At 37.8% G+C, this 24,690-nt stretch overlaps 3 protein-coding genes across 4 annotated transcripts; 2 read left to right on the top strand and 1 right to left on the bottom strand.

Moving 5' to 3' along the window:
- Window positions 1-175: 175 nt before the first annotated feature.
- LOC137745437 (ylmG homolog protein 2, chloroplastic) lies at window positions 176-1,747 on the bottom strand. Its single transcript, XM_068485404.1, has 3 exons — window positions 1,387-1,747; window positions 793-992; window positions 176-599 (listed from the first exon to the last, which is right to left on the bottom strand). Exons 1-3 carry the CDS (start codon window positions 1,663-1,665, stop codon window positions 320-322), a joined length of 759 nt encoding a protein of 252 aa, XP_068341505.1. The 5' UTR covers window positions 1,666-1,747; the 3' UTR covers window positions 176-319.
- Window positions 1,748-2,539: 792 nt separating this feature from the next.
- On the top strand, window positions 2,540-8,305 carry LOC137736614 (copper-transporting ATPase PAA2, chloroplastic). Its single transcript, XM_068475857.1, has 17 exons — window positions 2,540-3,285; window positions 3,381-3,458; window positions 3,605-3,702; window positions 3,825-3,878; window positions 4,134-4,220; window positions 4,372-4,536; window positions 4,661-4,771; window positions 4,864-4,932; window positions 5,111-5,220; window positions 5,424-5,529; window positions 6,029-6,095; window positions 6,295-6,374; window positions 6,515-6,966; window positions 7,073-7,247; window positions 7,508-7,639; window positions 7,720-7,870; window positions 8,020-8,305. The coding sequence occupies exons 1-17, from the start codon at window positions 2,643-2,645 to the stop codon at window positions 8,106-8,108; spliced, it is 2,667 nt and encodes an 888-aa protein (XP_068331958.1). The 5' UTR covers window positions 2,540-2,642; the 3' UTR covers window positions 8,109-8,305.
- Window positions 8,306-15,714: 7,409 nt separating this feature from the next.
- On the top strand, window positions 15,715-22,892 carry LOC137736678 (LRR receptor-like serine/threonine-protein kinase ERECTA). Of its 2 annotated transcripts, none has more exons than XM_068475921.1 (27): window positions 15,715-16,332; window positions 17,116-17,257; window positions 17,379-17,450; window positions 17,531-17,602; window positions 17,693-17,764; window positions 17,850-17,921; window positions 18,016-18,087; window positions 18,220-18,291; window positions 18,399-18,470; window positions 18,567-18,635; window positions 18,740-18,811; window positions 18,920-18,991; window positions 19,210-19,281; window positions 19,424-19,495; window positions 19,580-19,651; window positions 19,730-19,801; window positions 19,959-20,030; window positions 20,106-20,177; window positions 20,260-20,331; window positions 20,441-20,512; window positions 20,642-20,710; window positions 20,816-20,887; window positions 20,992-21,065; window positions 21,180-21,308; window positions 21,401-21,748; window positions 21,843-22,213; window positions 22,302-22,892. In XM_068475921.1, the coding sequence occupies exons 1-27, from the start codon at window positions 16,230-16,232 to the stop codon at window positions 22,677-22,679; spliced, it is 2,979 nt and encodes a 992-aa protein (XP_068332022.1). In that variant the 5' UTR covers window positions 15,715-16,229; the 3' UTR covers window positions 22,680-22,892. The 2 variants fall into 2 exon arrangements, with proteins under 2 accessions (XP_068332022.1, XP_068332015.1); XM_068475914.1 differs by having other exon boundaries at window positions 21,398-21,748.
- Window positions 22,893-24,690: the final 1,798 nt, after the last annotated feature.

Genomic DNA, 24,690 nt, shown 5'->3' with positions numbered 1-24,690 from the left:
GTTGTTTATTTGTGACTAAAAGGTCATGGGTTTGAGTTGTGGAAGCTTCTTTGCAAAGTAAGGGTAAGGCTGTGTACGAAAGACGTTCCCTCCCCGCCCCTTGCAAAGCAGCAACCTTGTTGGCTTGGGGTCGCATGCTAAATGCTTTTACATTTTCAAATTAGACAGCAACAAATGAAAAGCATCAATAGCACCACTATCTTTATGCTAGGCAAAAAATTTGTGCAATTTCAGCCAAGTACAAAACCAAGAAAAAAGGGAATAGCCGTAAGATTAATGTTCGGTACTCGATATTACAAGAGAATAATAGTGTGTAAACCTAATTGACACCGCCCGAGCTCCTTGTGCTGTTGTGGCCCTGAAGCCTCTTCATCCATTTCTTTTGACATATAGAGAGATTAGCGATTCCGGTAGGAGAAGCCGTGAGTTCTTGGGAAGCTACTGACGACGGTGATGCTGGAAGCTCTGCAGGTAATGCAGCAGCTGTGCTTGTAAAGGCATTCAAAACCAAGAATGCCAGAATGGGAGAGAGATCCAATGAGCCTCCAAGTGGGGGGATTAACCCCCGAAATATGTTCAAGTACGGATCACATATTGTGCTGCACATCAAATCCACATCATAATCAATTTGACGTTCTCTTACCCAACAATCGGTCATGTTATGCTGTCAAACTATAAATTACGAGCATTGATCAAGTAGAATATACAGAACTGCGCGGTCCTAGATCCTAATTCATAGTGTGACAACGTAACATATCAAGCAATGACAACCAAATCAAATCATTACAATACCTGAGGGGGCCAACAATGGCAGGAGGGGAGTTGGGGAACCAGGTGAGGACAAGCCTAACAACCAAGAGAGTGTTGTACAAGTTCAAGAAGTTGGAGATGCCGTTTGCCACCACAAGCCCCGCCACTGAATCTCCCGGCAAAACCGCCGCAAAATTGTGAGCTGATAAAGCCTTCACCTGCTTGTTCTTCCTGCACCCAATCTGAACAACAACAACAACAATAATTCAATAAAAACACACTTCAAAGAGTTCAATCATAACCACTTGTCATGTTCTAACCAGCAATGAAGTATCGGGCTTGAGGTGGTTTTCTCTAAAGTATCGGGCTTGAAGTGTTTTCTCAAAGTATCGGGCTTGAAGTGTTTGTTTTTTTTTTTTTATAAGTATCGGAATTGAAATGTTTTTTCTCAAAATTATCGAGTTTGAAGTGTTTTTCTCTAAAGTATCAGAGCCGAAGTGTTTTTCTCTAAAGTGTGACGATATTAACGAATCGGAAAGCTCAAAGAAGAAAATGGAAGCATTGTTTACAATTGCATAGTTGCATTAATATCGAAAATAATCACGAAAGAAATAATGCAGATGGAAATAGAAATACCTGGTGGCAGATACTTTGAAATTCGCAGCGCAAAGAGATTAGCTTGCTGAGAAGCGGGTTTTGAGTAACCAGAGAGTGAAGCAATTGGGAGCACTTATCGGCGGCGGATGCAATCGAAGCTTGAATGTCGGGAAGAACAAAATGGGGCTTCTTGGAGGATGACGACGACGGTGATGCTCTGAGAAATGGTGCGAAGTTGGTGGAAGAAAGTAGCATTCCAAAGCTTGGTGCCAGAGGTTTTGGGGTTTCGGTGGCGGAGGCCGACTCGCTGGGAGCCATTTTCGTTCGGTGGTGGTGAGGAAGCAGAAGCTGAACCAGATAAAGCGTAGGATCAGGGGAGACTATTTTTGGATAATTGGTGTTGTATTTCCCTGGCGTTGTGTACTTCCAACGACGACGTTTCCTCTCCACTCGTTTTTCTTTGGTATTTTGGTGTTCATTAATTTAATCATATTTCAATAATTAATTATTGTGTTAAAGAAATACATGGAAATCCCACTTAACAATAATATAGTAATAAAGAAAAGTTTTTTTTTTTTTAACAAACAATATTATCTATACCAACCGGAAGAGAGTAAGCTAAGTCTTCTAACAACAATGTGGTTCAAATTTTTTTTTGACCAGAATCGAACTTAAAACCTCTCATTTACAAGTGAAGGAGAATATCACTAGATCATAATTTTAAATGACAATAATAAAGAAAAGTTAGGTAAACCAAATTTAGAATATCTTTTATAAATCAATGTGACAATTGATGGTCCAGATTGTGAGACCTACTAGTTGAATAAAGATGAGAGTCGGTCATAGTGATTGAACATGTTTTTAGTGATTTAAAGATAACATTCAATCATCAACCGTCAGATCATATAGTTTGAAAAAAAGAAAGTAATACTACAAATATCATTTATTTAGACCAAAGTTTATGAATTATATAACATATTTATCAATTGTCGAATTATTACTTAAATATTAATTAAGAGGATCGAGAAAAACTAATCTACAATGATTACTCTCTTTTTTAATATTTTGTATCCGAGCTCATTTTACACGAGGTGAGCTGCTAGCCGACAACGAGTTGGGCAAGAATCCGACGTGGCAAACTAAATTTAATTCCACGCCAATTATTTTACTCATTTTCAACGAGCACCTCTACCTTTCCCCTTCATCTTCCACCACTGACGTTATTCTCTTCTCTCTCTATCAGATCTCTCTCTCTCTCTCTCTGAACTAAGCTTTCTCTCTCTAGAATCTGCGCAATGATAAACAGTATGCTGAGGCTCTCTCCCTCCTCTGACCCCAAGCTCCTCTTCAGCTACACCACCAACTCCTCCAGTGTTGACCGCTTCGCCTTCAACTTCAAGCCCCACCACCTCCCCCAACGCCGCCGTTCCAACCACCTCCTCCGCCCACAATCAATCCCTAATTTCACCCTCCGCAGCTCCCTCCAGACCTCCGCCGACGCCGCGGCGCCACTTCAGCAAGTCCAGAATGATCCACCCGCCGAGGCATCGGTGCTGCTCGATGTCTCCGGGATGATGTGCGGCGGCTGCGTCTCGCGAGTCAAATCTATTCTCTCCGCCGACGACCGAGTCGACTCGGTAGCGGTCAACTTGCTGACCGAGACGGCGGCGATCAAGCTGAGGCCGGAGGTCGCCGCCGATGTCGCGGCGGAGAGCCTGGCGGGGAGGCTGACGGAGTGCGGATTCGCTTCCAAGAGGAGGGCTTCCGGGATGGGAGTGTCGGAGAGCGTGAGGAAGTGGAAGGAGACGGTGAATAAGAAGGAGGAGATGCTGGTGAAGAGCAGGAACAGAGTGATTTTAGCTTGGACTTTAGTGGCATTGTGCTGCGGATCGCATGCTTCTCACATTTTGCATTCTCTTGGAATTCATGCTGCTCATGGTAAATTACTAACAACCAAAAATGCTCTCTTTCCAACTTTGTTTAACTTGGTGCATTTCGATTTCGACAATGGATTTTGGTTTGAATTGGAATAGGATCGTTTTGGGAGCTGCTGCATAATTCGTATGTGAAGGCGGGTTTAGCTACCGGAGCTTTGTTGGGACCTGGCCGAGGTTCGTTGATCTTCCTGCAATTTACTTGCATTTTTCAGTAAATTTGGATTGCAATCTTCTAAGTAGAAGTGCTTTCTGCTGTAGAAACTAACAAATTTTCACTTTTCATGCATTTGCTGATACTTTTTGAAACTAATTTCGGGCAGACTTGCTTTTTGATGGTCTGAGAGCCTTAAAGAAAGGATCACCAAATATGAATTCTCTTGTGGGATTCGGATCCCTTGCTGCTTTTACAATTAGTGCGGTCTGTCCCTCTTTTTTTATTTTAGTAACTAGCATTGATTCTTCGTTTTTCACTTCAATGCAAGTTGGTTCCAATTTGTTTTGGTGTTAAAGTTTTGAAATTTAAATGCTTCGTTCATGTAGGTCTCTCTTCTCAACCCTGGGCTTCAATGGGATGCGGCGTTCTTCGATGAGCCGGTGACTGGTTTTGCTTTCAACCTTTGTATTGTTTAGCATTTATGAAATTTTCTGCTTTTTGCACGATCCTATGAGAAGTTGTTGATATCCCGTATCAAGCTTGAGCCTTTTGGTATCCCATTTTGCATTTCTCTTGGCTTTCTTATGCCTAGATTTGCTTGAGAACCTGCATTTTACAGTGACATAATTATATAGATACTAAAGATCTTTGGTTGATGAGATTCTCACATAAAGCTCTTCTCTTTTAGTATGCAGGTCATGCTTCTTGGTTTTGTGCTCCTAGGACGTTCTCTTGAGGAGAGGGCAAGGATCATGGCATCTAGTGATATGAATGAACTCTTGGTAAGTTAGAATCTAGCTTGTGTAGAGAAAAAATAAAATTTGATACATTTTAGTCATGATATATCCAGGATGTGGCTTTTCTTTATTTATACTTCAATATTTTATAGTGGATAGTATACCAACACAAGTTTGATTTGAATGTGCTTGACAGTCACTGATAAACACACAAGCAAGACTTGTAATTGGTTCCTCGGAAAATGATTCCTCCAGCAACAGTGTACTTTTCTCTGATGCAATTTGCGTTGAAGTCCCAACTGATGATATTCGAGTTGGAGACTCTGTATTGGTTTTGCCAGGAGAAACCATACCTGTGGATGTAAGCATTTTGGATTGTCTGCAGAGACCATCACTGAAAAAACAAATGTTCAATTACTTGTCTAATTTGGATGTTCATGTAAACTTGTGATTAAGTGTTTTCTGAAACTAAACTTCTTCAACAGGGAAGAGTTGTGGCTGGAAGAAGTGTTGTCGACGAATCCATGCTCACAGGAGAATCACTTCCTGTATTCAAGGAAAAAGACCTTACTGTCTCAGCTGGAACAATAAACTGGGTATGTTTAGTTTAGCTTGAGAGTGATGTGTAATTCCATTAGATTGTCCCTTGCATGCCTAAAGCATGAGGGCATTTGTTTACATATTTCAGGATGGTCCTCTGCGGGTTGAAGCATCTTCAACTGGCTCCAATTCAATGATATCCAAGATCGTTCGCATGGTAAGTAACTTACTTTCACACGGACAATTTGTTACAGATGATGTGAGGATAGACACTTTTCCACATTGAGGAAAGTTTAATAATGCAAGGAAATTTTCTTTGTTTGATGTTGTCTGTGTATTATAATTAACTTTGGCACCCTTACTTGTTAGTCGATTAATGATGTCATACTTGTCAGGTTGAGGATGCTCAAGGACATGAAGCGCCCATACAAAGGCTTGCTGATTCAATAGCCGGACCTTTTGTATACAGTATAATGACTCTATCAGCTACAACATTTGCTTTTTGGTAGGTGGTAGTCACTCTCTCTCTTTCTCTCTCTCACACATGTTACAACTGTTGGGCCTGAGCTATTTTTTGAAAAGATTATTTAACTTAATGTATATTGAAGAACCATTGTGCTTTCTTTTGACTAGTGAAAACATTGTCATGCATGAGTGCCAAATGGTTCTTTCCAGTCATGCATACTTATGCTTTGAATTTGTGTCCAGGTACTACTTTGGAACACAAATGTTTCCAGATGTTTTGCTCAACGATATTGCTGGGCCAGATGGAGATCCATTGCTGTTGAGCTTGAAACTTGCTGTTGATGTCTTGGTTAGTATGACGTTCCGTGAATCAATTGACTTCCTTTGGAGGTGTTGTTTTATGATTGTCAATCACTATTGTTAAAAAAAAATGATTTAGGCAGTTGGTTTATTTGTAACTTAGGTTGTAGGTAAAATTGTGTAATCATGCCAGCAAGATAATTACCGATTAATTTATAAAACCACTAATAGAGGCACTATTGTTTTCCCATATTTTAGTCACCATATATGTGGAAGTTGACATCAGACCCAAGTCAGGCGTGACCAAATATGAAATACTGTGACTTCAGGTTGCATGTAGAATTTGGGATTTATTTTGGTGCCGGTAGCAATACTCTTAAAATACGAAGGCTATCCCCTATTTGGATTAAGCAACCCCAGTACCATCTCATTTCTCTCTGAACTATCTGCCAATTACTAGGCATATTTCCTGGTTCGTGGAGAATATATCTCATATGGAAAACCTATCCTTTATGTTTTTCAAACAAGCATGCATGTTTCTTTTGCAGGTTGTTTCTTGCCCTTGTGCACTAGGTCTTGCCACACCTACAGCAATCCTAGTTGGGACTTCACTCGGTACACCACCTAAAATTTTCTTTGATGTTGCATATTGTTCCTCATATAACACACACTTTTGAATGTGACAGTTTAGTCAAAAGAGAGCTGCAGTTAGTTGCTGGCCCTTTCAAACATGCTTACAATTATGACTCGTTATGACATTAATGTAGTTCTGGAAAGTTCTGATTTTACTTTTACTGCATGAAAAAATGAGCAGGAGCAAGGCAGGGACTCCTTGTGAGGGGAGCAGATGTGCTCGAACGCTTAGCCAGCATAGATTATATTGCTTTAGATAAGGTAGATTTACATTTCTGAACATCATGCTCATACACAGAAACTGGCACTCACGTTCCATGGATATGGTGAATAAGTTATGCATTGCACTGTAGAGAGCTTACATGTGAATCTGAAATCTCACTCCAAACCTCAACCTTCAGACAGGAACTCTTACAGAAGGAAAACCTGCTGTTTCTGGTATTGCATCTTCCATGTATGAAGAGTCCGAAATTCTTCAAATTGCTGCTGCAGTGGAGAATACAGCATCACATCCAATTGCAAGGGCTATCTTAAATAAAGCAAAATCATTGAACATGAGTATACCAATCACAAGAAGGCAATTAACAGAACCAGGTTTTGGAACTGTAGCAGAAGTAGATGGCCGATTGGTTGCAGTTGGTAGCTTGGAATGGGTCCATCAACGGTTCCAGGCAAAAGCCAATGTGTCTGATCTTTCGAATCTAGAACATACTGTGCGCCAATCATCAGAAGGCATAACACCTTCAAGTTATTCAAAAACGATTGTATATGTTGGTCGTGAAGGAGAAGGCATCATCGGTGCTATTGCAATATCTGATAGCCTGCGTCATGATGCTGAGTATACTGTAAATAGGTAATATATTGACCTACAATCTGATAGCCTGCATCATCTTTCTACTTTATTGTCAGCAAGTTATTTTCTGCCTTATGTGCTGACATTTTGTTTCTCTGACTGCAAGACTCCAGCAAAAGGGTATCAGAACTGTCCTCTTTTCCGGAGACAGGGAAGAGGCAGTTGCAACTATAGCGAAAGCTGTTGGAATAGAAAATGAATTTGTCAAGTCATCATTGACTCCACAGGGAAAATCTGGAGCTATTTCTAGTCTTAAAGATGCAGGACATCACGTTGCAATGGTAACCATCCTTGATCACTAATCTAATTCTCTTACATTTTTTGTGCTATGCCAAAGCTATCATAAAACGGTGGTAAATCTCTGTTGCTGGGAGCTACATAGAGTAGTGGCCTCACACACTTATACCAATTTATAATGAGAAACCATTATTTTATGGAACTTCTTTTTGTTTCCACGATGACGGTTTTGGTAAAATGTCGAATAGATTTAACTAGGCCTTCTGGAGTTGATGCTCAAACTGACACATCTAAATTTCTGAAGGTTGGCGATGGCATAAATGACGCACCATCTTTGGCACTTGCGGACGTTGGGATTGCTTTTCAGATTGAGGGGCAAGAAAATGCCGCTTCAAATGCTGCATCTATTATACTTCTCGGAAACAAATTATCTCAAGTAATTTTACAGTCTCATAAACAAGGCTTACTAGCTTCTCTACATTTTTATACTTAAACCACGGAAGCTGTTGCCCGCAGGTTGTAGACGCCCTGGAACTGTCACAGGCAACAATGGCAAAAGTGTATCAAAATTTATCTTGGGCAATCGCATATAACTTATTTGCCATCCCCATTGCTGCCGGAGTACTGCTTCCTCAATATGATTTTGCCATGACACCATCACTCTCCGGTGAGTAACATCGTCTCTCTCATTCCTATAAATATTTGCTTGAATGGAACTGGACCATACAGCAACGTTGAAACTTCTCGCAAAACATGCCATTGCGTACGACTATTTTTGCATAGAAATTGATATATCCTTCTAAATGCTTGTTACAGGCGGGATGATGGCCTTGAGCTCAATATTTGTAGTTTCCAATTCATTGCTTCTACAGCTCCATAAATCCGACGGGAGTAGAAAGAGTTAGCTAAGCTAGCGCTGCAGATGCCGGTCTGTCCAAGACTTCAAGTTGAATAATCTGGTTCGTGTAATTCATTTTCCTATTAATGGTCGGCTCAACTAAACAGGAAAGCTATTGCTTCTTTATTGTGTCGTACCCGAATCTATGTAATTGATAATATTTCCTATACAGTATCAATAAAGCCCGCCAGAATCTAGAAAACATGTCGACATTCAAACAGGAAAATCCTAACTTAGCATTACGAACTAGTAGTATTTATCCCCACAACTAATTGAACCCCTCAATACGATATGGTTGTCAAAACTGTCTCAGCTTTCGGAGAAATCCCCACCGCAATATCTGTGTGCATCCAAGTCGTGGCGAGCTTTAATATGCAGTTCTTATTTTGTCAAAAACCACCTCAGCCACACAGTCGATGGCATCAAAACCGGCAGCTTCAACCTCCTACTCTGAACCAGTTTCATAGAGGGCTTGTTGTGGGTTCTTGCAATGGTTAGAGTTTGAATATACAGAGAGTTCAGCTCCGGTGCATACAAGAATCATGTCGTTTGATTTAGCAGCAGAGAAATTTCAGGCGATGGTGGCACCATCCGGCAAACGTAATATACGTCTTTAGGGGCTCTTCGTATCGGTATATTCTTATGCCAAATACACTCATGTTGTTTCAATACGGGAGATGAACTTCTCGGACTGAACTCATGAGCACTCCTTCACAGAACCTTTGAGTTCAAAATATTTTTTGGCTGTTGAGGGATTGCTTGCATTTCAAAGATGGTGAAGTTTTGGTGGATCCTGGAGGTATTTTTTAGGATTTACATAATCAGGAAAAAGACATCCAGGTTGTAGTACCAAAAAAAGACGCTAGTTGGTACTATATACGATGCAGTTATATACCCACAAACTTTAGCTTCACCAACAACGGGTTGTCGATCGATTCACAGGGCTCGAACTCGTAGCTTTCGTTTTTATAGGGCGGTGTCTTGACCAAGCTTATTCTTTTTCTCATTGGATTTCATTTGAATTTTCTGAAGTCATACTAACAAGCTATCATTATCATCTATATTTCACAACGAAGATTTGCCAAAGTAATTTTTATCGACTTTTTACATGTAAAAAATCAATTACTTTTTAATTTTGTTTTTTTCTCGACGTAGTGTAATATTTTTATTTTCGTTTTGGGAAAATAATGCGGTGTATTTTTATGTCCTTGTTTCCCAGTTGCCATGTTCCAACCAGCCAAACGTTCAGTCAATTATTAAGTTGATGCAAAAGCTTGCATGGCTAGCCAGGCAGATAGGACGCGTACCCGACTCGTACTTTTGTCTAAAACCGAACAAGGCTGTCATCCTGTTTGTTTGGGTGTCATTCTCATCCTCTTCTATTTGTACAATCACAGTTAAGTCAATTCAACATTTTATATTCCTATTACTTTTTGTCTTATTATCTGTATACAAAAATCAATATAAAATATTGACGTAACTTAGCCGTGACAGCACAAAATAGAAAGGGATGAGAATGACATCCAAACAGGAGAGCAGACAATCTACCTCCCAAACGGAAAACTCTGAACAAGAACGCACTCCAATTTTTTGTTTTTTTGTTTTTTTATGTAAAACGTACTCCAACTTTAAGCTCACTTATATCTACTCCAACTTTTGGACTAAAACTCAAATTTTAAGTTCTAAATTTACTCCAACTTACTCCAACTATGGGGATAAATAAAAATTTTAACCCAAAACTCATTTCCCCCTGAGTTAGTGGGGTTAACCCACCATGTATGTATATTTTTTTTACTTTTATATTTATAACTTCATTAAATCTAACAGTTAAAATCTAATATCAAATCCAATGGTAAAAAAAAAGATCTAACGGTCCAAATTTAAATCTAATGACTAAAGTAATTATAAATAAAAAATTTATGTGTTTCATTTTTTTTCCATAGTGTTCCATGAGTTTCATGGTGTCGGTTTAATGATTTTCAATATTTATCAGAATCTAAATATTTTTAGATTAAAATGTTCATAAAATTAAGTTAGCATAGTCTACATAATTTTATTTTTTTAAGTTACTTGAAGAAAAAAAAAATATTCTAAATTTATTTTTTAATAATCTCGGGTTAAAAATTTAATCCATAAGAGTTAAGTGAGAAAAACTGTTTATGGGTTAAAAAATTTAGGTTTTAACTTCAGGGTTGGAAATGGTCTTAATGCATATAGCATGAACTCAGTTTGAGTGTCCTTACGAAACAACTTGGAAATTGGAGAGATTTTTATGGGGGGAAAACAATAAATTCGTGTTTTGTGTGTATCTTGTTCCAATAGATGATCACTTTGCAAATTGGAGAGATTTAATTCTGAAATAATATTATAATTATTATTTGTGGGTCGGGTGGTGAAACCTTTGAGAACAATATCGGGTCGGGCCCATCAACCTTTAATATTTGCTTTTTCTCTTGAGACCATGTGGCCCACTAAGCTTTAATACACAACATTTAATGCGGCACGTGATTGAGAGCAACCGTTGAGAAGGCCTCTTCATGCTGAAACGCCTTGCATGTGATTTGGGGGCCAACATTTCCAACTCTTCCTATTTTCTTCCTCTTTATTTTATTAATTTTTTGCTTTGTTCTGCATTCCCTATCATTACAAATCTCTGGATTTGGATTCTCGTCAGATTCCCTTCCTGGAAATCTTAAGGATTAACGAATACGGACCGTTGATAAAAAATCATGCGAATATTTTTTATATTTTTAAAAGTAAAATACCATCGTTTTGCATGAAAAATATAAAAAATGAAAAAATTGTGGCTACACGATTTTATATCAATGGTCCGTGTTCGTTGATCCTTAGGATCCTCAGGAAGAGGAATCAGAGAGAATCCAAATCCCAAATCTCTTCCCTTTTAAGAACATTTGAGAATCAATCACTCCTCTTATAAATAAATCTAATTAATAATTTCACTGGTTTATATAAATTTTCAAAATACATTAGAAATTATTTCTTAGATTGTTGAATTGAAGAAAGGATGAGATCAATTCAAAAAAAAATTTATTATTTAATTTCAAATTAAAATAATTATAACAGACTGAATTCAATTGGTCTAATTTAAACTTCGGCTGATAATTATCCATCCTACAAACATATCAAGATTCATAAAAGAATATTGACACAATCCTATAATTATTTATGGGCGTATAAGGTGAAAATCTCATGCATAGTTTTGTAATAACGATAGTAACTAAATATTATCATGCAATCCTTATTTATGAAAACATAAAGATTGTAATCAAATGTACTATACGCTCATCCCTTTTTTTATAACAAGTACTATAAACTCATTATTTAGTAGTGGAATTTGGAAACCTGATGGGTCCGTTCAGTTTCTTTCGAAAAATATTTGGCATCTCGCATGTCCAATCAACTTTTTTTCCAAGAAAATCTCTATTAGAAATTTTCACTTGTGATTTTAATGACTTCTTACATTTGTTTTAGAGCATCTTCAAGAAGTGAAGTTTTGGGTACAATCGATCGTCCACTCTGTTCATGAGTCGTGGCCCCACCTGGAGGTAGCATTTTGGACCCAATTCATCCGTTAAAATTAATATTTAGAAGAATGATTAATGAAACGTATCGTTAACAGATGAACCCGTTAATTGAAGATATTTATGTAATTTCATTAAAAGAAAAGCTAATCCTTATTTGCTTCCCAGATCCATACTCCTCATGCCGTTGCTCCTCCCGTCCATTTCCAAGCAAAGTGCAACCTCCGCGCAGTTTTACAAAAATCTAGCTCAGGACCCAACCACCATTCTCATCCTACGTGGCTCTATACCACACAAGTCCGCCGTCGTGTTTTCCCAGCAACAAAAGTGCCGCCGCTCGACCGGTGGCTAGAAAGCACATGCTGACCACCAGGGATACCCACCAATAAGAAATTACACATTGCATTAACAATTTCATCAAACATCCTTGATTAGCTACAATACATTCACATATTTAATACAATCATTCATTAATGATCGTACATATTTTAAATACATTTAACAAACATATGCAACCATTAAAAAATCACTTAAGTGATTAAATTAAGGACTTCAACTTAGGATAGCCAGATACTTTGGATTCCAACAAGATCCTCTCCGGATCCTTTTTTGTAAGGATCATAGGAATTCGTGAATTATGTGTGTTCATCGTACATCATACGATCAATTTTTATCAAATTATTTTTATTTTTAAATAAAATTATTTAAAATAAATGAACAAACACGATTTATAAATTTTCGAAATCCTCACAAAGATAATCATGAGTCATTTGGATTAGCCGTGCGTAGTCATCGTTGATGTATTTACAGCAGAAATCATTTCACTATGACTTGGAGGTCAAAATTGCCCTGCCCTAGGCATGTGTTATTGGTCAGATTGTACTCAGATTCTCATCCCGCGTGGCAGGCTCTTATTGGTTCGCTGATTCCTTATCTTTATTTGGTTAATGATGGGTTATGCTGCTTTAAAAGGAACATACTCTAATCCGGGAAACATTCGCGGATTAGCGAAACGCCCAAATCGTTGTTAACCGCAAAATTACTTTTTAATTACACCTGTAATACTACAACACTGAAAGGACAGACGAGTGAAAGCGACAGCGTTTGACGTCCGATTAACGGAGGCCGTCAAAAGGCTGTCGTCAGTCGGGCCAGGCTTTTGCCAACGGGCGGGACCCATGTTCGAAATCATGGCGGTGTGTCAGACGGCGAGTTAAGAGATGAGAGGACGGTTACAATTTGCCTTCCCGAGGTAAAAGGACAAAAGCGAGTAACTTTTCTTTTCACTTTTAGGATAGGAGGGAGTAAAAATCAGAGGCCGAAATGGGCTTGGCATTCTTTCCAGTTTTGTTGTACGAAGAAATTTCTATATGGCTCCGTGGTCGGAAGATAAGTTAGTCCATTACGTATTAAAATTTTTCGTATGTATGCGTATACGTATATACGGTTTTAGTGGACGTTGGCAATTTTCATATTTAGACTTTCTCGTTTTTCTGATAAAGAAAAAGACTTTATCGTTTTAATTTTTTGGATTTTATTTATCTTGATGATTAAAATCGTCTAATTTATAAGTAATTTAAATGAAATTGATATTGACATTCTAAAAATTTTATTTTACTTTATTTAGTTTTTTTTTTCTAAATATAAAAAATTTAGAGTGCCAACAATAATTTCTATTTTAATAGACAATTTATAAAAATTAACTAAATACACCATATTTATTAGATAATTGTTGGATGATAAAATTATTCATATTTATATTTTAAAGATGTTATTTAAAGAATGCCTTGATATGGTTCACTGTTTTTTGAACAATTGCTATGTGATTAAATGATCCATATTTAATTTTTGAGAGATGTTCTTTAAAAAATGATGTAAAAAATAGTTGATTCAGATCATCACGAGAAGGATAACCGATTAAGTCGAATGAGAACATCTAAATAAGAAAGCTATTACTAATCTCCCTTTTTTTTTTTACCCAAACAGTTGTTACCTTGTTATTTTTGGTATTTACCGGAATCCCCCACTTTCAGCAGCTATTATATTATAATTAGCATGTGTAAATTCGTAATATTCTATTATTCCACTTCCCTTTTGTCGCTTTATTCAATTTACTCATTTACTATTGCAAGGATGAGTTTCTATTTATTATGCTAAAACTCATAATTCAATTTTTGACGATATGGAACATAATTCTGGTTTCATGTGGTCCCCTGCGGGGTGATAAAATGCCAATATGAATAAAGGTTGGGAGGTCCATATTTTTAATGGCATTTGATCTTAAATTCATGGATTCTCTAATTATGATTAAAGTTCTAGGGTCTGTGTTAAGTATTTAATTTGAACCTTAATTGTACAAAAGTCATGTGTGGTTTACAAATCATTACACGTATTTATGATTCCAATCCTATTCTAGTCTTGTTTGTTAATGTTAAACAATATTGTAACGAGTTCAATTTTATTTGGGACGTTTTAGGTCGAAGAATGAAGAAGCTCATGTCGGAAACTTAGCAATGTGAAGTACAATATGTAGTGAATGGTTCCAATATTCATTATAAGAAAAAACTTCATCAATTCTTTCGAACTTTGGACCTCGTTTCACTTTGTCCGACAAACTTTTAATTAGGTTTTGAACCCCTTAGTCTTCAACTTGTGCAAATTTCAAGTGGAATTGAAACGTAGCAACAAAAATCAAATTCAAAAGCTTTTATTGTATGAATTGGATAAAAACAAGCACTAAATTGACAGAATAATTAACAAAAGTAACAAATCGAGGGACATTTGCACACCTTAAAAGTCGAGGAAAAAACAAAATCAGATCCATAGTTCATCATGCAATGCTACATATGGTTAAATGAAATTTGGGTGACTACACTGCCTATGAAATGTGGACATGATTTAACATTGAGCAAGACAAAACTACTTAGTTGGTGCTTGTTTTTTGGCTTGCAACTTCAATGTCCCTTCCACAAACACACAAAAGTGAAATAAATCTTCAAATATCTCTTTTAATTAGTGTTTCTTTGTTCCTTATCTATTTTCAACAAATACCACTTTGAACTTTATTCCAAAGAGCATGGACCATAAATTGAATTCCTTTTCACCAACACACAATTGTCTTTCCTTACATGGTATTTATGTAATTACCATTTCTTTTGACATTCCAAAACCATGATAATTATTTAATCCAATTTAATGGTCAATGTAAAAAACACTTCAAAACATCTAACTTTTTAACTGGTGTTTTTTTTGCTTAACTTCAAAACACCTCAAACGAGAGTTGCATCAAATCTTGGATGACGAGATCTTGAATAATGTCAGGTGGATTCTCGAACCAAACTGCGTCGTTGCCAATTGACATGGCAAAGAGCTAATCTATATGCAACCCCATTACAATTTTTAGGCACGTACATGAACTATTTAAATTGAAATACAACCGCTAATTGCACTACGTCCTTTGCAGTCATACCAATAACAGACATGTTCCTAGACTGGTCGTTAATCACAGCAAGAGCATGAGTAGAATCACATGGATTGATCATTAACTAGTGCAACAAAGTGCATTGACGTGCAACCAGGTGGACAATATGAACGAATATAACAAAATGATAGAATGAAAGAGCGGTGATTTTCACACTCTTAATTTCTCATTTTTATGCCTTTTATTTACTAATAACAATTTGATTAATTGAATTCAATCACTCAGAATCGAATGTGTGAATGTTAGAAACAAGAGGTGTGATTACATTTCACAAACCATAAACACAAGGTAGCTTGAGCATTTGTACCCATCAGGACCCCAACTTGTGACATATGAAATTATAGCTCTACATATACTCCTTTATTTTGCTATTTTTCCATCACAGAAGAGAATCTACAGGATGTAATTGGTAATTGTCCCCAAACATGATGCCAAACCAACAAATACAAAATACTTAGGGGCCATTTTGCAATAACAAATTTTTTGAAAAATAATAGAAATAAAACTTAGGCCCACTGAAGGCGACCACTAATTCATTGTGGACACTGAGACAGAGCGAAAAGGAGAGAAATCCGAAAAATTAAAGAGAGAGGGAGAGAGGGAGAGAGGTGAGAGAGCAGTGATTTTGCAGAAAACAGAGGGAGACTGAGACCTCTGGCATGTGGTTTCTTAACTTTATCCATGAAAATAATTCTCCTTCCTCTCTCTAGCTCCTCTCACTCTCTCTCTCTACACACTCTCCAGTCGACACAGTTGTATTTACAGGCCTACTGCCATAGCGATGTGATTGAACAATGGCAGGCTTTAGATTTTTGGTTTGAAGAAGTTCTCTCTCTCTAGGTCTGAATATTTCTCTTCAAATCAATAGACTTTCAGGAAAAGGGGAAGGGAAAAAAAAATACCAAAGCTGAAGGGTTGGAGAATTTTTGATCGCCCAAAATATCCTCAGCCTCCGAAGCTCTGTTTTTGTAAAGGTGGTTCAATGTAGCCGGGTCCAAGGAGAGAAGGAGGAAGAGGGAAGAGGAGGGATTCTTTTGGCTTTGGGGGTGTACGGATTATCTGCGTTTGTTCTTTTGGGACTGAAGTTTGGCGGGCAATTTGTGAAATGGGGTTTGATGTGACTGCAGTTGTGGCAGTTCGGGTGGAGTTTGTGCTTCTGGTTCTTCTGCTTGGGTGTATGAGCTTCGGCAATGGGGATTCACAGAACGGTGAGCTACAGACTTTGTTTGGGTACCAAGAAAATGCAAGAAAGTTTTGAGATCTTAAGCACGAATTGTGTTCTGCTGACCCCTCTCTCTGCAGCCAAACAGGGGATAGCCCATTTGTTTTGCCCACAAATTAGTGTGAAATTTTCTCCGGGTTGAGTTGCAGACATTGTTTTGAGCTTTTGCCCTGTTTGGATACCCATAAAATGCTTGAAAGTTTTTAGCTTTCCACCAAGCACTTTCTTCTCTACTCTTCCCTCTTTCTCTGTTGCCAAACAAGGGTTAACCCATCTGTTTTCCCCAACAAAACTTGTTGCAGAATGTTTTAGGCTTTTACTCTGTTTGGCCACCCAGAAAATGCACGAAAGCTTTTGAGCTTTCAACCAAGCATTTATGTTCTACTACTCTTCCCTCTTTCTGTGCAGCCAAACAGAGGATAATCTTTCCCAAAACAAGTGAAATTTTTTCTGGGTTGAGTTTAGGCTTTTTCTCTGTTTGGGCACCCAGAAAATGCACCAAAGTCTTCAACTTTCTACCAAAGCAGTTTTCCATTACCGTCGTTCCTTCTTTCTAAGTAGCCAAGCATTGGATAACAACCATCTGTTCCATTACCGTCTGTTCTTCCCTAATTTCTGAAATTTTATCTGGGTGTTAATTATGTGTGAAAATAATAAAAAAACTGGGATTAGCAGGGTTTGTCTATGAAATTAATTTCTGGGGTTTATCACTTTATATATTTGTATACCATTTTGAAGCCTGAGATTTTGATTTTTGGCAATATTTAAGATCAAGGAAGAACACTGCTGGAGATAAAGAAGGCATTTAGGGATGTGGACAATGTTCTCTATGAATGGACAGACCAACCCTCTTTAGATTATTGTGTTTGGAGAGGCGTCACATGTGATAACTCTCTCAATGTCATTGCACTGTAAGAAACACTATCCCCTTTTTTCCTACCCTTTTGGGGTTGACTTAATTAATTTAATTTCTTTAAATATTGTCTTAAACATGTGTTCTTTTTGTTTGATTATAATAATGTTTGTGTGCAGTAATCTATCAGGTTTGAATCTTGGAGGGGAAATCTCATCTGTAATAGGAGATCTCGAAAACCTCCAGTCTATGTAAACTTTCTTTCAAAATCCACTTGGTTTTTTGGTGGGATTTTAGGTAGAGATTGATTATTATTTGGTTGTTTGATCAGCGATTTGAGGGGAAACCGCCTATCCGGCCAGATCCCAGATGAGATTGGTGACTGTTCGGCTCTGCAAAACATGTACTTTATTCGAATTTTACCAGAATTTATTTTAGCATCTGTCATTTTTAATGCCGAGTTGATTGAATGTTTCGTTAATGGTGTTCTTAGTGACTTGTCCTTCAACGAGATATTTGGGGACATACCATTTTCGATATCCAAGTTGAAACAGCTGGAAAATCTGTAAGTTCCCAAGAAGCTCACTTTTATGCATAAACATTGCTTCAATATATTTTATATTGTTCTTACTGCTTAGTTGGATGTGCAGGATTTTGAAAAATAATCAATTGATCGGTCCACTTCCTTCGACGTTGTCCCAGATTCCGAATCTGAAGATTTTGTAAGTACTTTATTCCCCATCTTATATTTCATCATATGTATAATTGTTTTCTACATGTGACTGAATTTCTTATGTTCTGAATTGCTCATTCCAGAGACCTAGCACAGAATAATCTCACTGGGGAAATACCAAGGCTTATATACTGGAATGAAGTTCTACAGTATCTGTGAGTAGACTGATCAATTGCTGATGCTAAATTTTTGTTTTCATTCTTCATTGTGTAGCCTTTCCAAATTCGTTTGGTGATGTTATTTCTGCTTTACTGCCAACGTAATTATTATTGCCTTTACCATTGCAGTGGTTTGCGAGGGAACAATTTAGTTGGAACCCTTTCTCCAGATATGTGCCAGTTGACTGGGTTATGGTATTTGTAAGTTCATATCTAAACCCCTTCTTCCTCAAGCCTTAAAGAATGTTATATTTTGTAGTACAGAAGATAGTTTAACAGTCTAACCCTCTTTCCCTACTATTCTTTAGTGATGTGCGAAACAACAGTTTGACCGGTAGCATTCCTCAAAATATAGGGAACTGCACTGCTTTCCAGGTTTTGTACGTATCTTGTCTCAAATTCTCACCGATGAAGACATATTTCTACTTTGCCGTAGTTTGGTTATTCAAATATGTTTCATCCCTTTTGATTGGCAGGGATCTGTCCTACAACCAGCTAACTGGAGAGATTCCATTTAATATTGGGTTCCTGCAAGTAGCCACCTTGTAAGTGCTTGGAATTTTCTTTGAGATTCCTCAAATCAAAGATATGTCATAAAAAATTTCAATTTTATTAGTTTATCAAATGTTGGTCTCTTTGTGCTTGCAAGATCATTACAAGGTAATCAACTTTCTGGGCCTATCCCATCTGTGATCGGCCTGATGCAGGCTCTCGCTGTATTGTAAGTGCTTAACTGTATACATCTGAAGCTTGTGGAGTTTTAACAAGTCCCCTATGCTTCAATTTATTTTACATTTTGTGGCTTGTATCTTCATTGTCTCCATTCCAGGGATTTGAGCAGCAATGCGTTAAGTGGATCGATCCCTCCTATCTTGGGGAATTTGACTTATACAGAGAAATTGTAAGTATTATGAAATTGTTACAAAGTATGTTGGCGTATGACTTAATAATTTCAGATTGTAAACCTCCATCTAATGAGCCACAAATTATTAAAAATTTTCTATCAATACATTTGTGTATTTATCGGGCGTTTAGGTTATTTGGTTACTACTTAACACCTTATTGAAGAAAGTACATGTTGCTTGCATGCAAGTTCTGACTCCTAAATATTCTGTATAGGTATTTGCATGGTAACAAGCTTAATGGATCCATTCCGCCAGAGCTCGGACAGATGACAAGGCTGCATTATTTGTATGTGAACTTTCTTACTTTACCTCTTGAATGTATTTCTTTCATAGCTACAGATATGGACTGTTCATGCATCTCTTTCGTAGTTATTTGCACATATGATTTTTTGATTCAATGTATGGTCCCATTTGTTTTGCGTATGCAGGGAATTGAACGATAACCATCTTACGGGATATATTCCACCTGAACTTGGGAAGCTTACGGATTTGTATGACCTGTAGGTTCTCTTGCCATGTTTCTTTTAAGTGAGAACGGTGTCTGCATGCCTTAAATTTTGAGTTACTTATCAACATCCTTGCAGAAACGTTGCGAACAACTATCTTCAAGGGCCCATTCCTGATAATCTTAGTTCGTGTACAAATCTGAACAGCCTGTAAGCATATAAACCTCAGTTATTAGTTTGCTTTATCAACTGGCTTAAGTTGCTCATCCCTAATTATTCTGATATCAGCAATGTGCATGGGAACAAGTTGAATGGAACCATTCCGCCTGCTCTTCAGAGGCTCGAGAGTATGACTTATCTGTAAGTTCCATCAATATAAACATTGGTTTATGGTTAAAACATGCTCCTGTTTTTGTTTTACATTTATCTTTCATGTTCATGTCATGAAGTCAGGTATTATGAATTAAGGTTTCTGTCCCGTTGCTCTGATGAGAAAAAAATTATTTATCATTTTCAGAAATCTATCCTCCAACTATCTTCGTGGCCCAATTCCTATTGAGCTGTCTCGGATTGGTAACTTGGATACTTTGTAAGTATCAAATGTCCTCGTATTTTCTTCCTGTGTTCCTGTCTTTTAATAACGTATGTGGTTAATTTCGCACAGGGATATTTCAAATAACAAACTAAGTGGAAGCATTCCTTCATCACTTGGGGATTTGGAACATCTTTTAAAGCTGTGAGTTCAACTGCTTGATTTTCGTTTGCAATGGTTTTTCGTTTCTTTTTATTCTCTGACACCTGATGATATTATGTGGTAGGAATTTGAGTCGAAACCACTTGACGGGATTTATTCCAGGGGAGTTTGGTAATTTAAGGAGTGTTATGGAAATGTACGTATTTGGTTTTTCATTAGATACTTATTTTTAATGAATTGAATTGATAATCTGTTCTATTCTTTCTGCTTTTTCTTACGTAAACTCAATGCGTTTGCTTTTGCAGAGACCTTTCAAGTAATCAGCTCACGGGATTAATTCCTCAAGAGCTCAGTCAGCTGCAGAATATGAATTTATTGTAAGTTTCTACATACCGATCTCTATAATATTGACCAGTATAGTCATTGAAAGAAGAGTAGAATGTTACTGTATACGTCACTAATTTGCATATTGATTTTCTTTGCGTTGTTAATGCACGATATAACAGGAGATTAGACCACAACAATATATCCGGGGATGTGGTGTTGCTGATAAACTGCTTCAGCCTTTCTGTATTGTGAGTCAATTCTAAGCATTCAAATTTCTATTTTATGTGTTCAATCTGATGGCAGGGTTGTGCAGCTTTTATTTTCAAACACTAAATATCGCTGAATCCTTGCAGAAATGTATCTTACAACAACTTGGCAGGCGATATTCCCACGAGCAAGAACTTCTCAAGGTTTTCACCAGACAGGTTAGAGATTCTGACTATATTTCCGAAATTTCATAAACAATTAGCTACTCCATTTAGCTTAATTTTTTTCCCCATCTTTGGCTGATGTAACCTCTTGTTTTCAGTTTTATTGGAAACCCTAATCTTTGTGGCTATTGGCTCAATTCTCGATGTCATGAGTCTCGTCCAACAGAGCGAGGTAAATATGGATATCAAGTGGCATGCTGAGCTTCAAAGATAACTGATACAGTTGGGACCAAAATTTGACGTGACCAACTACATAACTTTTTCTCGTATCTCCCTTCTTTTGCAGTGACACTATCTAAAGCTGCTATCCTGGGAATCGCTCTTGGTGCCCTTGTGATTCTTCTCATGATTCTTGTTGCTGCATGCAGGCCATATAATCCAACTCCTTTTCCTGACTGTTCATTTGACAAACCAGGTAATTTCCCCGTAAGATAATTATTCTGTACTCCAACACTTACAGTAGTAGAAACTTAAGCTAATCAATTCCATTTGCTTGTGAAATAGCAGTTAATTACTCAACTCCGAAGCTGGTGATACTTAACATGAATATGGCACTTCATGTATACGAGGACATCATGAGGATGACCGAAAACTTGAGTGAGAAGTATATAATTGGTTATGGTGCATCGAGTACAGTGTACAAATGTGTTCTGAAAAATTGTAAGCCAGTGGCTATCAAGAAACTTTACTCGCACTATCCTCAGTGCGTGAAGGAGTTTGAGACTGAACTTTCGACGGTTGGAAGCATCAAGCATCGGAATCTGGTGACCCTCCAGGGGTACTCCTTGTCTTCCTCCGGAAACCTTCTCTTTTACGATTACATGGAAAAAGGCAGTCTCTGGGATCTCCTTCATGGTAGGTTCACCCGTTTCTTGAATGTCACTGGCCTGTTGGTGTTACAAAGTACCTAATTTTAATTCCTTAGCTGCTGAATTTTTTTTACATTCAGGCCCTTCCAAGAAGAAAAAGCTCGACTGGACAACTCGTCTCCAGATTGCCCTTGGAGCAGCCCAAGGGCTTGCCTACCTGCATCATGATTGCAGCCCCAGAATCATACACCGGGATGTCAAGTCGTCCAACATTCTATTAGACAAGGATTTTGAAGCTCATTTAACTGATTTCGGCATTGCCAAGAACTTATGCCCCTCAAAGACCCATACGTCTACTTGCATAATGGGCACAATTGGCTATATAGATCCTGAGTATGCGCGAACGTCACGCCTCACTGAGAAGTCCGATGTGTATAGTTACGGAATTGTTCTGCTGGAGCTGCTGACAGGAAGGAAAGCCGTAGACAATGAATCAAATCTCCATCATTTGGTAGGACACATTATTTCTTTTCTTGTATTCTCACAATGCATTCAAATTGAACAAATTTTCTCACATAATGCTTCATATAATGACTCAGATATTATCCAAGACGGCAAACAATGCTGTCATGGAAACCGTAGATTCTGAGATCACGGCCACATGCACAGACCTCGGAGCGGTGAAGAAGGTTTTCCAGCTTGCCCTTCTGTGCACAAAGCGGCAGCCAACAGACCGGCCAACAATGCATGAAGTAACTCGTGTGTTGGGGAGTCTCGTGCCATCCCCTGCACCACCAAAACAACCAGCCTCCGCCAACCCACCATCGACACAACACCCGTCTGCCAAAGTGCCGTGCTACGTGGACGAGTACGCGAATCTCAAAACGCCGCACATGCTAAATTGTCCATCCATGAGCACCTCAGATGCCCAGCTGTTTCTCAAGTTTGGAGAGGTAATTTCTCAGAACAGCGAGTGAAAAATGAAGCATTTTAAGAGAGGAAGACTTATTAGATGATGTTACATGTCATGAAACATCTGAGAAAGAGCAGTGGGAAAGTAAGGAGGCTCAGGGGATTGAAAACTATGTACAAAGATTTGGCTTTCAGCTTGTTTGTAGGTGAAAAGATGGGCAAAATATGAACAACCTTTTATTAATGGCTTTATAAAGTTAAGTAGCTTCTTCGTTTTACCTTCTTATTCAAGCGATATTCTAATTAAGAAACTTTGTTTTACCTTCTTATTCAAGCAATATTCTAATTAAGAAACTTGCGATAAATGATCAAAAGTTTGATATGGTTTGAAAGATGATCGTGTAGGTCAATTTTCCGTTCTAATTCGAGGGAGGGGAACACCCATTTTTTGGAAAATACGGTCGGATATTGCTTTAGTCAACTTGAGCCTACGTAAGTATAGTAACTTTAGAGTTGTTATTGTAGTAACTTTGACTTAGACTTGCCCGACCGGGGCCCATCAGCGTAAGGGGCCGGAGTGGGGGTCACACAAGGTCAGGTGTACCAGGGTAAAATTAGCGGGTGGTCCTGCGGAGGTGCATTATATGCCTGCCGACTGCCGAGCAATAATGCAGTCCTTGAGAGGACAGTGTCAGTCTGAGAAGTTGAAAACTCCGAGCAGGTTTGCCTCTTACCATTATTGATGGAGCAAATTATTTTTTAATATTTGAATTGCGGGTGGTGAAAAACTAACGGAAGGATGAAAGTGAAATCTCAGATAAACAACGGGGACTTGTGCTGCAATTTTGCCTATAAAGTTGTGAACATTATTTTTGGGGTAACATGTTATCAAGAAGGATTATTTGGTCTTAAACTTGAGATCCAAGACTTTTTAGTATGGAGAAATTCTTGGATCCGAACGCTCGAACCTCATGAACCATCCAGCCCTTCTCATAAAGAAGATGGAGTCCTTGGTATCTAATCTATAATCCCATCGAACGCCACATCTCCTACCCCTTTGAGTCAGATGCTCTACATGGGTGTCAGTACACAAGAATCTATCATGAATGTGAGCCTCGAACTCTAAATCGTGGACCTGCAACCCTAATTGGGCCTCGTACCCTACATTTAGGATCTCAGAAGTTGTAATGAACCTTAGGCGTCCAAGCAAAAGAAATTCTCTTGAATTTAGGATCTAGAAAGTTCATTGGTTGAATCCCATCATACTTAATTATTTGGTTAACCAAAACAAGGAAAAGATCTATCCTAATACTAATTTATCTTTTTAACAATTTTCATTACCACAAGAGACATCAATTCTACAAGATTTTGGGCCACCTGAGGCCCGCCATCGACATGTGATTCTACACGGGCCTTGGAAAATGTCGGCCCACAAATAATCATATTTGTTAAATTTTTAGTAAATTGCTTTTATGAAAATAAAATAAAAAGTGGACTTCCATGCAGAGGAAATGATTTTACTCCTTTGTTTGAAAATGTTGGGGACAACGGTAACAAGGAAATAAATCAAGGTTTGTTTTATTTTCCAATAATACCCTCCTTATAAAGAAAACATCAAAAATAAAAATTTCAATAAATGCTTTCATAGGCAAGGGAATTTAAATCCTAAGAGGGGATAAGGGTTTCAAAATTCCCCCCTCAATTGGATTTTGAAATCCATGTAACATGTCAAACCCCTAATTTGCAAACCAAGTTGGTTTCAAGAGGTGCGTAATTCAAGTTAAGCTTCACAAGACATCCATAATTATTTAGGCATCGAACTCATCGTTTAAATGAGCTGGACTTGAGATTTCAAACTTAAAAATAAGAAGAATAGCACTACACTGTAGTGTTAGTGAATATGCTGACAAATAGTATTGAATTTTTTTATCTTAATTCAGTCTTCTTTGTTTTATTGTAATATGCCCACAAGAATATAATAAAGTAGTTTTATTCAGCTCCGTTGTAGTTTAGTTTTGTTTTAGAAAAAAATTATAACGTCTTTAACAAGCCAAGACAATAGACAGAAAATTAAAC

The sequence above is a fragment of the Pyrus communis genome, chromosome 1 (genome assembly GCF_963583255.1).
Source record: "Pyrus communis chromosome 1, drPyrComm1.1, whole genome shotgun sequence".
In the NCBI taxonomy this organism is placed as follows: Eukaryota; Viridiplantae; Streptophyta; class Magnoliopsida; order Rosales; family Rosaceae; genus Pyrus; species Pyrus communis.
The sequence above is the reverse complement of the archived record's forward strand: the minus strand, read 5'-3'. Positions and strand labels throughout refer to the sequence as shown.